Genomic DNA, 12,572 nt, shown 5'->3' on the forward strand with positions numbered 1-12,572 from the left:
GATGGTTCCTTTTGCTGTGGTTCCATTTTTTTATTTTCTCCTTAGTTTCCTTTGCCTTAGAAGATGTATCCATAAACATGTTGCTATGGAGATGTCTGAAATTTTGCTGCCTATGGTTTCTTCTAGGATTTTTATGGTCTCACAATTTACATTTAAGTCCTTTACCCATTTTTAATTAATTCTTGTATATTGGTTAAGTTGGTGGTCTAGTTTCATTTTTTTGCATGTATCTTTTCAATTTTCCCAACACTATTTATTGGAGACTGTCTTGACACTATTGTATGCTCTTGCCTCCTCTGTCAAATATTAATGGAGCATAATGGCTTGTGCCAAATTCTGGGGTCTCTGTTCTGTTCCATTGATCTGTATGTCTTATATGGCAAATGTTTGCTAAATTTATATTACATGGTAAGCATAGTGTCCAACAGTTTTGGTGGTGAAACTGACAAAGTTCCTTCCATTAGAAATTTAATGTCTAAATTGCCTACTTGGTGGGCATGTGGTTACTCATCTCTTTTGGCCAGAACAGCAGAACCAACTGTTCTAATCCCATTTGATCCAGGTTACCTTTCCATGGTCAGCAACCCCAAAACCAAAGCAGATTCAATGATTTCATCTCTTTGTCTTGGTTATTTTCTTCTCACCACAGGTTTTTTTTTTTTACTTGCCTATATCATTAAGACATCACGTTTATTCTTCTTGAAGGATTGAAGTTTCAGGAAGACCTCGTTCCCTAAAACTTAGAGCAAAGGGTAGTTGCTACAAAAATAAAGTTAACTGAGCCTGGACAGAAGTAGGCAGCTTCTAATGTTTTCTCCCCATCTCCAGCTTTGCAACCTTAAGTAGCAGAAGAAGGCATCATTTCCTTTTTAATATCTGTTCCCCACTTTTGTCTCCTGGGTTTAGGTGTCAACATTGCATACTTGAACACTGGCATCGGAGGACACAAAGCCCCCAGTTTGGCAGACCGACAGCGGGAATACCTTTTAGACATGATCCCTCCCCGGTCTATATCGCAATCCATTAGTGGACAGAAATAACGCCTGTTCCACTTGTACTGCCCCAATCTTGAATCCTTTACCCCTCTCCTCTCCCTTTGGCCCTAACTTCCGTCGCATGCAGTGCCTGTACTGGTGCCTACCATACACGGAAAACAAACAGAAGACAAAAAAATAGAAATCAACAAGAAAACACAAGCCCTGCCCCACCACCTCCCTTTTATTTCATACTGCTGCGATCTGTTCTTCTGCCGCTCTGTCTCCTCTCTTCCGTTTTCTTGTAACAGTGAGGTGGATATTCACCTCCGGTAGAGGTGAGAATGAGGTCCTGGGGAGAAATTTAAGCCCTCCTGACATGTGTTTCTAAAGTTGTTTTTATGCTGTAATGATTATTACTTTTTAATGATGTTGTGTGTCCTCCCTCTGTTCAGTGGACGGTTAAACCTCCCCCCCCCATATTTTTCTTTTTTGTCTCCCCCCCCCCTTTTTTTCTTTTTCTTTTCTTTTTCTTTTTTCCCCCCAATAAACACAAATTACATTCAGTTAAATAGTAGGAGCATTGCAGTAGGGTCCCAGCTGCCAGGTAAAACATGACCAGGAGTATTAGGGCAGAGTTCTTAAGCACTTAACCAGGGGAGGTGGTGGCCTCAACCAAGGAGAAACAGCACACCCACTGTGGAGTCTCTGGATTGGACAGTTCAGGAGGCAGTGTTAGGATTGAAGTTGGGCTCTGAGAATGAGGGGAAAGAACCTAGAGGGAGAAGCTTTAAAACTTAACCATCCTACAACTGACTCAGAGAAGGGGGAGAAAGTCTTCCTCCTGAGACCAGGTCCTAGCCTCCTGGATGCTGGGGGAATAAGATTGGTCTCCTGCCTAGTGGAGTCGTGGAAGTCTATTCCAGGCTAACTAGCCCAAATTAATTATTTCATCTTATTTTCTTATAAAAATTTTTCCTATCCCCCATTTTTTTATTCTGGTAACCACAGCCCCCCATTGTTCCCAGCCTGAGTTTGTTGGGTGACCTAGAGTTGGGATGGGCATGAAATGACAAAGGGAGGAAATAGACTTAGGAAGGGCTTTCTCTCCTGACAGTTGAGGCTCACATTTGTCTGTCTTCACCCTCCGAGTGCCAGGAGGTGAGGGTGAGGCACCTAATCAAGTTGGATTCTTGCCCTGACCCTGCTGCACTGACTGCAGAGCCAACTGCTCAGAACCAGACCACTCATGTCCAAACCAGCTTTAGGCCTCTGCTAGGAAATGGTCGCCATCCACCCCCTCGAGTTGTATTAATTGTGCCCTGCCCCCTTCCTTAAGTGCTACTAATGTAGAGAATGAATTTAATTGTGCAATGTTGCTGTTTTGGGGACTGGGGAGATGAGTATCCCATTTACTCATACGGTGGGGGAGGGATGGGGACCCGGCTGTTTTTTGAGGTCAGGGAAGTACTGTAAAAGCGGGGTTTCTGCTCTCACAGTGTACACCCACCTGCCTCTCCAGCTCTAAAAGCTACCACGGTGCTGGAAAGAGATGCTCTCAGCAGAGAGGTGTGAAGAGTTGTTTAATATTTTGCCCTTGAAAGCCACCTGGGGAAGTTCCCCCACTTTTATTTTTAAAAATTAAATATTTTTTTTAAAATAAGGCACTTTTAAAATTAACACACACACACAAACTGCACATCTTCCCTATAAAGTTTGGGGATGGGATGGGAGAAGGAGCTAGAATCAGGCTCAGTTCTCTCCACTCTGGCCTCTATTCCCCATTCTCCAGAGCCACCGTGGGTGATTATACTGGCCTTACAAGGCCTTCCTGGCGTTTTTCTTTCCTCCCTGCCCCCAAATTCATTGAGCACTTAATAAAGGAGCAGAGCTACAGCCTATGTCTGTGCTCCCCCAGTGGTGAATGATCTGGAAGCTAGACACTAGGAACAGGTAGTGATGGGTTGTTTCGAGTATTTTTCTGGGGAATGTGTTACCCCTGACTGTAAGTGGTGGGAGGGGGGTGTTAATGGAGCTGGGTGTGGTATTATTTTAAAATTATAAAAATATATATATATATATATAAAGATATATTCTTACATGTCTTCTTTGCCCTCTGTGCTTTGAAAGCACTGGATAAATCGTTTGGTTTTGCTTTTCTGTCTTCCATGAAATTGGAAGATTTTTAAATATTTTCCCTACAAGTCATCTTGCCTTTGTGGCATGTCTGTCTAGCCTTCCCCTCCCCCCCCCCCATGATGAAGTGCCATTTCTGTTATGTCTCCCCTCCCCCAGCTCAGAGGTACGAGGTGCCCAAGTTTGTCAGTTGAGATTAAAAATAAGAAACAGAGAATGTGCAATATCGTTTGGGTGGGGTCTGTCCCTACCCTGAACTGAGCCCCTCCCTGGGAGCCAGGCCGCCTGTAGATGGTGTTTGGAAGTCAGATGTATAGAGAAGGGGGAATGATGGGGAAGGAAAGCCTATAGCTGAGTGCCTGCCAAGGTGCTGAGGCAATGGGGAGAGGGTGGAGTCTTTCCTGTTTGTATCCCCTCGGGGTCAGTTACATAGAGGCTGCTGATTCACTAGTAAAGCTCCATGACCCTTTGCTCAATCGCTGAGGTTTGATTTCTTACCCTCTCTTCTCATTTTCATACCCTTCCCAGGGATTAGTGATGGGGGTAAGGTTCCCCTAAATCATGGTAAAGTATTAGCCTTCCACCTCCCTACCTCCCTCCCTCTCCCCTGTCTTCCTCATTTCTCTACTTTTTCATCCCTGATTGCCTTTAGTCCCTCCAACCTTGTTGTTGCTGTCCAGCCCCAGGCCTTGGCCCCATAGACACTAAGCTAAAGACAGGAGAACAGACCCTCTGTTGAGGTTTATCTCTACCCCTGGAGCTCTGAAGCTCAGGGTACTACAGAGAGGATCCTACTAGTTCTGCCTGGCTTTCTCCGTCCCCAAAGCCTCTGAAAGCAGTAGTTTATGGATGGTGCTTACTCCCTAGAAGCCTGAAACAGGTGGGTGAGTGGTAAGGCTTGGGTAAAGCTGAGGGACCGAGGCCCTTACTTGTCTCTTTTCTTTTTCCTTTTTCCCCTCCCCCCCCCCTTTTTTTTCTTCTTTTTTTTCCTTTTTCCCTTTTGTCACTTGACCACAGCATCTGGACTTCCTTCATCCCTGGAATAAGTATTTCCCCCCCACATTTTTGTATGTATGTATGGTAGACATTTTTTTTAAAAAACAGATGTGTTCCTGCTTTGGTTATCTTTCCTTTCCCCTTTAAAAGAATTAGCTATAGAACTGCTTTGTAAAGATGCTTCTTGATATTTTACTTTTGTTCCTTTTCCCCTTCCACTCCCTTTTCTCCCCATTCCTCCAGAAGGCATAACCCTTCTCTCCACCCCACCCCAGTCCTAGGCTCCCTTCCCCTCCAACAAGACCTTCATTAGCTTATGATATTTGCTGCCGAGATGTTATAACAAGGACTCATTCGTGTATATAAGCTATTTCTTGATTCATTTAAAAGGAATTGTACATTGTGTAGAAAAAAAAAGCTGAAAAAGAGAAAAAAAAGCCCTAGCCATGGATATTGTGAAACCGTGTTATGTCATTTTGTAATGTGCCCGTTTGTGTATGATCCGTGCAAAAGGGTTTCTGGGGAAGGGGAGGAAGCAGGGAGGCAGGGCTGTGGAGGGTGGGCAGGAGAGTGGGCCCAGCACACTGAGACTGGCAGCTGCTCCAACCCGTCCCTCCGTAGAGAAGCCACCTCCCCCACCACCCACCCCTCATCTGTGCCTTGCCTCCCCACCCTGGAGTCTTCCCTCCAGGTCACCAGCACTGCCTTGGCAGAGCCCACTCCTACCCTAACCTGCCCACCCTCTCTACCCCCCAGCATTAGGGTGATACTGTGGGGAAGTGCTGGGGGTTGGGAGGTAGCCGAGGAATGGGGCAGTTCCTGGGGGCATTGAAACCAAGTATTATGAATTGTAATTGTATTTGCACTGTTTTTTCCCCCCTCTTACTGCATCAGCATATATACAATATACCTATATAACAAAATTTAGTGTCAAGCTTTCTTATGCAAGGGATTTCCCCTACCTCACCCCCACCCCAAAAAAAGAACTTAGTTTCATGGGCCTTTGAGAGAGGGGATTGCCAAGGGACGATAGAAAGGACTTGAACAAGTCATCTAAGAAAGTCTCACCTGGGGAGACCCCTGTCCATCTGCACACAGTGTAGGCTTTGTAAATTGGGGTGAGGCTGGGCTACTCTGAAAGCTAAGGCTCCTAGTCCAGACTTGAAAGTAAAGAGAACCACAACACGAAGTGAGTGTGGTTGTAGGCACAGTCTGAAGACCTGGGTCTAGTCCCAAACCCTCCTATAACTTGCTATGGTAGAATTAATTTTCTGGGTCTGTTTTCTTATTTATGAAATTACAATGGAAATCATCTTGCCACCAAGTTAATGCTATGCTTCCTTCTCCAGCCTGGGAGCAGTTTGAGGTGAGGAGAAGTTTGGGCTGGAAAACCAGGGAGGAAACCAGAGTAACTATGCTAACGTGGTTATATGTGTGACCAGGCCCCGGGAGAGCTGCCAGGTTTCTGCTGTGACTCTTGGTTTGGGAAAGGCAGCAGAGTGGTGTCTAGGACATCAGTAAACCTGTGACATCTTTGCCCTATGCCTCTAGTCATTGAGGGTATGGACCAGGCCTCAGGCCGCACTCACAAACAGCCACAGGATTCTTAAGGGTGGAGGTGACCGGTGAATGCCCCAGGTTAATGGACAGTGACTTACACCCTTTCTGAGCTTCTGGTTGTGAAACTTCCATCATCTTGGTGACACAGTAGGAGAGCTCACACATAGTCCCCATCCTGTCTCCTTCCCTCGTATCTCCTCGGAATCACCTAAAGACGGCTGTCCCGCACAGTCTGTCTGTCAGGGCCCTGTTTCCCGCAGCCTGGCTGAGGCTCCACACACTAGGTTCTTGGGGGGAAAGCTGGAGAGGCTACAGGATGATGGATGAGGCCCTGATGGCGGTGGAAGGATAGACGGGGTGGAGGGTGGGGAGCAGGGAGGTGGGATGGGGAATGGCCTTTTCTGAATAGGGTGGGTGGGAGGGGAACAAGACCCTTTTGCACAACCCTCTTTTAAGTTTCCTTTTTCTTTTCTTTTTTTTTTTTAACGCATTCTAATTTTCTGCATTGTGTTTGGGAATTAAAATGAAAAAAAAAACTAAGACCAATAGAAACTGGGTTTCAAAAAGGCAAATACACTCCCATCTGTTTCAGATGCTGCTGAGCATTTCAGTAGTGACAGATTCAAATAATAAGCTAATTTTTGGAGAAAGGATTAAAAGAAAAAAAAACTTTGTAATATTTATCACTTGCAAGCTATGTTTAATAAAGAAAGGAATGGTTTCTAAACTTTCCTGTGGCTTGTGCTTTAGTCATGGTGGGCAGTTGGGAGGTTTTAGGGATAATTGGGAGATGGGCTCTGGGTTGTACTCCCTACAGTCATGGAGTACCTTTGGTTTGTACCCTTTCCAATCATGATGATTACTTAAAGCCCTTACCTACATCTGTATTCATATTCCCCTCCATGTGGAGCCAGTGTTCCAGAAGCTTCTGACCCCACTTTAGCTACCTGATGACTTAAGGTCTAAAGGTAACTGGAAGGAGGTAGCATTTAATCCAAAGTCTGGGTCTCCATTGTGTGCTAGGTAGAGGTGTTTCCTAGCCCTCCCCAGCCCTGCCCTGCATACTGCTCTAGTCTCTAGTGACTGAATTCTTTGTGACATGCTGGTTTCTCCAGGTGGGACCTTATACTAGCAGCTCACACTGCTCTTAGCAAACTGCGGAATCATTCCTTAGTCTGTATGTACCATCCCCTAAAAACCTAGAATGCTCTGTGTGCCACCTTAACCCACTCCCCCATGTTTTCCTTTCAATTCATTCATTCACCAGTCACCCAGAGTAAACAAATGCACACAGCTGGCCTGAACCAGTTAAAACTACTGCAGAGCGCTGGGGTGGGCTCAATGGTTAGAGCATGGCCTGCACACTATAGGGTCTCTGGTTCCATTCCAGGTCAAGGGCACATACCTGGGTTGCAGATTCGCTCCTGCCCTGGGTTGGGTCGGTGCAGGAAGCAACCAGTCGATGTGGCTCTCTCACATCAATGTTTCTCTCTCTCTTCCCCTCTCTCCCTTCCACTCTTTGAAAAAGCAATGGCAAAAACATCCTCAGGAGAGCATTAATAAAAAACAAAAACTGCAGAAAGGCCACGTGACATCAGAACCAATTACCATGCCCAGAAAGGTATGGTAAACATGCTAACCATTGTTTACAAGCCATGACTCTTGGATTTAAATATGTAGACTGTATTTGTAGATATATAATATTTATTGTCAGTGAAATTACTAGTGTTTTCTCCAACATATGGCCTGTTCACTAAAATTTGTTTAAAATAACAGTGAATTGCCCTAACCTGTTTGGCTCAGTGGATAGAGCGTCGGCCTGCAGACTAAAGGGCCCCAGGTTTGATTCCGGGTCAAGGGTGGCATGTACCTTGGTTGCAGGCACATCCCCAGTGGGGGGTATGCAGGAGGCAGCTGATGGATATTTCTCATTGGTGTTTCTAACTCTCTATCCCTCTCCCGTTGTCTCTGTAAAAAAATCAATAAAATATATATTTTTAAAATAACAGTGAATTAATAACAAAAATCTATTAATTTGACTTTAAGCAAATCTTGAGTTAAAAGCATTTAAAAATGAACAGGGTGCTAAATTTTACATATGACACATGGATACGAATTTTATCTACTAAACCTGAATCTGTTAAATCAAGGTCCACAAAAATCAAAGGTCTACTGTACACTATTTGGGTCTCTCTGCATCAATGTTTAAGCTACTCACTCCCATCTTATCCGAAACAAATCATCACTGGGGGTACCATGGCCAGCAGCTGAGTGTGGCTGTGACAGCAAAGAGATAATAAGCCTTACTTTTCCTTTATCCTTTACCTTTTTTTTTTTTTTTTTTTTTTTAACCTTTCTTTCCTTGTACTTGTCTCTGTGCCCTCCCATCCACTCCCCTGCAGGTTTTCAAAATAATTCCTCACTCAGACCTGTCGCAGCGGACCCCCAAACCACTGGATAGAAACAAAGCCAATAGTCACCTTCATTTTTTTAAAAAATATATATTTTATTGATTTTTCACAGAGAGGAAAGGAAAGGGATAGCTAGAAACATCGAGAGAGAATCATCGATCAGCTGCCTCCTGCACATCCCCCACTGGGGATGTGCCCGCAACCAATGTACATGCCCTTGACCGGAATCGAACCCGGGACCTTTCAGTCCGCAGACCGACGCTCTACCACTGAGCCAAACCGGTTTCGGCGTCACCTTCATTTTTGTTTTTTGAGACTTGGTAACATATATTTAACTCTTTCATATATGTCCTTTATCAAGAACTTTTCATACAAAATATTGTGCCTCGCCCTAGCTAGTTTGGCTCAGTGGATAGAGCATCAGCCCGCGGACTGAAAGGTCCTGGGTTCGATTCCAGTAAAGGGCACAAGGCCAGGGGGAGGGGTTCAGGAGGCAGCTGATCAATAATTGTCTAATCATTGATGTTTCTATTTCTCCCTCTCCTCTCTGATTAAAAAATATATATAATTGCCAGTATTTCATTCATTCATTCATCCCTTCATTCATTCATTCCTACTTGGGGCCAGGCCCTCCTCCATTTGTCTCTTAAAAGCTCTAGTTCAGCCCTGAGCTGTCCTGGAATGTCCTGGCCTTGACCAAGGAGGTTGTGTTCTGCTTGGTCCAACTGTTCAGTGGGCTAGAACCTGGACCATATGACGACTTGTCTACAGCTGGTTGAGCCCCCCCTCATTCCCCGGCGTTGTATGGTGAGCCCGCCCACACACCTTGTCTCACTTCATCCTCACTAAAGCCTGTGGCAACTGCTTTAATTTCTCCAGTTTGCAGATGAGAAAACCACGTGTCAGAGAGGTTGAGGAACTGGCAGAAATGGGACTCAAACCTGGGTCTTAGAGGTACTGGTCAGCTGGCAGCATACCCCTCCTGCCACAGTTCGAACCTTGAGTCCGGGAAAACCTATCTCCCTGGTGCCTCCGTGGTAAGGCGCACCCAGGGGAGTGCTTGAGGAGTGAATGGTCAGGGTGTTGGTCCCAGCTCCTGTCCCTGGAGAAGAGCCTGCGCTGACCCCAGCTCCTTTCTCAACATTTAGGAAACCCTCGAGCCCTCTGTTACTGGTTGATCCTCTGCTCCCAGCAGAGCCTGCTGCTCTTCCTCCCCTTCCTAAGACTGGCCGTTCATTCCCCTGCCTCCATGGCAGCAGGGTGGAGAGCCATGCCTGCCCAACGCCCTGGCACTTGACCAGGAGCACTGAGGACCATGGAAGCCCCCCTGCCCAGGTGGCTGATGGGGAATGAGAAGTGGGAGGCCGTCCCAGGACCCCCTCTACTCTCAGGGAGGAGCCTCTGCACCACTCTCCGCTTTCAGTGTATAAATTGCCTCCAGATTAGGCACACAACAGCTCCCTCCCTTCCCCTTTCAATCTTCAGTCTAAGTTATACATCTTTTGGCCCTGGCTGGTGTTCCATTCCCCAGTCAGGGTACATGCCTGGGTTTTGGTTCCATCTCCAAAATGGATGGGGCATTCCTCTCACAATAAAGACACATTTTTAAGTAAAACTGAGACAGATGTATTATTTCTGGAAGGTCTCACAGTAACTTTTTTTTGAAGTTATACATCCTTTGATGAAATTTTGTCGGTGCCTAGGCGCACTGGCACTTTCCCAAGGTTCCTTGTTATTTCTACTATGGAGCCCCCTAGTGGGCAGTTCAGACGCTACTCCCCTCAGCCACCTGCAGCTCCCCCTTCTGGCTGAGGGGCCCATCACACTGGCTCCTGCTTGGTACCAGCTCCTCAGGCATAAAACCCTCCCACCCTAAGAGGCCTGTATTTACCCTGGGTATTTAGTCTCAGTTACAAACTTGTTATCAGAACCCAAGAAGGAAACATGCAAGCACACAGGTACAAACACAGGCGCACTTTCACATCTCACATGTATATAACACACACACATACACACACACACACACACACACACACACACACACACGGAACTGCACCCAGGCATCCACTGCCAGCCAAGACACAGGCTGACTCTGAGCCCGCATCCCCCCCCTCCCCCCCCCCCCAATCCATCAAGGGTTCCCACTGCCTCTGGGTCAAGTCCCAGCTCCTTTCCACAGAGGGCCTGGCCTACATTGACTCTTACCCCGGCCCGGCCACTCTCTTTTCACCTTGTGCTTCTGCACAAGGAAATGTCGGGGATGCCACCCTCTCCACCTTCCTGACCTGGCTGCTCACTCAGTCTCCCTGACCTCTCCACCTTCCTGGCCTCACCTCACCCACACACAGCCTGGTAGAACTTATTCCTGAAGCCCTGACCATCTCCAGCCCAAAGCTGGGTTCAAGGTCCTATCCTGGGTTCCTACAGCTCCTCCCTTTGTACTAGGATGTGCTGTCTGCCCACTGCTGCACCTCCAACACCCAGCAGTGCCTCACAGGTCATAGGTGCTCCAAACGTGTCTGTACAAAGCATCTGTACCACCTACAGCCACATCGCCAAACCTACTCCCAGTGGTGCCAGCTCCCCATGCCCTCCTCTGTGCCTGGTGCCCACTTTGATTCCCCCCGTCCTTGCTTACCACTAAGGGTCAGCTGGGCACCCTGGTTATGCCGGGTATTGGCCACACAGCGGTAGGTGCCCACCACAGCCTGGCGTACGCTGGTGATGTGGAGGATGCCGCCATGCAGCAGTGTGACCCTCAAGACGCAGAAGTCAGGGTCTGTGCTGTGCCCTGGCCCCCAGCCTGCCACCCCTCCACACTCCCGCTGGTGCTCACCGGTGGTCAGCGGTACTCAGGGCTGTGCCATCAAGTTCCCAGGAAATGGAAAGTTTGGGCACCCCCTCTCCACTCCAACCCACCTCACTGGACTCTCGAGGTTGGTGGAAACGGGACAGACTGAGGGCACGGGACCACCTGAATGCCACAGAGCCGGACCTGGGCTTTGCCCCCTGCAGCTATGTTCCAGAGCCCTGGCCCCCGCCTCTGAGCCCACGTCAGCCACTTCCTGCTGCCTGCTTCACTGCGCAACCCTGCAATCTGGTGCCTCTGACTTTCATGGGTCATGAGCACTTTGCCTTCCTCCGTAAAAAAAATTAAAATTAAAAAAAATTACAATTTGCCGAAACTGGTTTAGCTCAGTGGATAGAGCGTCGGCCTGCGGACTGAAAGGTCCCGGGTTCAATTCCAGTCAGGCATGTACCTTGGTTGCGGGCACATCCCCAGTAGGGGGTGTGCAAGAGGCAGCTGGTCGATGATTCTCTCTCATCGATGTTTCTATTCTCTATCCCTCTCTCTTCCTCTCTGTAAAATATCAATATTTTTAAAAATAAAAAAAATAAAAAAATTACAATTTACATTAGCATTGGTCAGAGACAAAAATAACCCAGGCTGGGACCATTATGTATTATTTTTTTCCTTATGGTCTTAAAGAAGTTAGAATTGAGGCAGTTTTATGGGCTCCTGAAAGTGACCTGGGCTCCAGGCCCTGGATTACTGTGTCTCATGGCTAAGCCGGCACTGCCCGGGGCCCACTCTGGGCAACTCTGCCCCATGAATGTCCATGGGTGCCGTGTGCGCCCACCCTAAGGAGCAGCCTGGTCACTTGCCAGCTGCACCTGGGTCCAGTGGCTCACCAGCTGCCCATAGCGGTTCTGGGCCACTCAGTGGTGCTCGTGGGTCTTGGACAGCAGGCTCTGGTGGCCAGCCAGGGCGGCCAGATGCAAGGAGCCATCTGGCATCCGGTGGCACCAGTCAGCCAGAGCCAGTCCATCCAGGAAGTAGACACGGGCGGCTCACCCTGCACCTAACAGGGCAGCACCAGTGGGCGCTCCCACACAGCCACCATGTCTCCAGGCTCTGCACAGCACGGCCTGCGGGGACACAGTGAGGCCAGACGTGGCAGCCACCTATGCCCACCGCCTCCCTCAGTTTTGATCCCCTTCCAGCCTGGGTGAGGGGTGAGGCCTGGGGTCAGCCAGGGAGGAGCAGGGAGGGGAGCAGGGCGGGCACAATAGAGAGGTCAGGGGCCCAGGCGTGGGCATTGTGCTCCCTAGGGGACAATGGGGTCGCCCTCTGCTTCCCCTGCCAGCCCATCTGTCTGCCCGCAGGGTCAGCTTCCCGGGACTCCTGATCCCCCTGCCTATCCCCGCCACCAGGACCCCAGCCTCTGAATAGGGAAGGGACACTTACACTCGGCAGACACACATTTGGGCAAAAAATCCAACCTCACAGACCACCTTCTAGACTAGGGGTGTCGAACTCCATCAGAGAAGGGGCCAAAATCTAAAATCCAGCCTAAATCGCGGGCCGAATGGTTTACTGAACAGCCATAAACTGTCATTGTGATGGAAACGCAGCGGAGTGCAGTGATGACAGCCCAGTGCGGGCCACATTGCAAGGCCTGGCGGGACGGGTTTGGCCCGTGGGCCTTGTGTT

The 12,572-nt window shown here is 48.2% G+C and overlaps 1 protein-coding gene across 4 annotated transcripts in view; it reads left to right on the plus strand.

The window, feature by feature from the left end:
• GATAD2B (GATA zinc finger domain containing 2B) overlaps positions 1 to 6,393 on the plus strand; it is a 66,374-nt gene extending 59,981 nt beyond the window's left edge. For all 4 annotated transcript variants that reach the window (XM_036441726.2, XM_036441728.2, XM_036441727.2 and 1 more), the window contains one exon: positions 907 to 6,393. In XM_036441726.2, coding sequence (XP_036297619.1) covers positions 907 to 1,040 — 134 coding nt within the window. In that variant the 3' untranslated portion in view covers positions 1,041 to 6,393. The remainder of the gene's footprint in view (positions 1 to 906) is intronic.
• Positions 6,394 to 12,572: the final 6,179 nt, after the last annotated feature.

The sequence above is a fragment of the Pipistrellus kuhlii genome, unplaced genomic scaffold (assembly GCF_014108245.1).
Source record: "Pipistrellus kuhlii isolate mPipKuh1 unplaced genomic scaffold, mPipKuh1.p scaffold_m20_p_18, whole genome shotgun sequence".
NCBI classification, from domain to species: Eukaryota; Metazoa; Chordata; class Mammalia; order Chiroptera; family Vespertilionidae; genus Pipistrellus; species Pipistrellus kuhlii.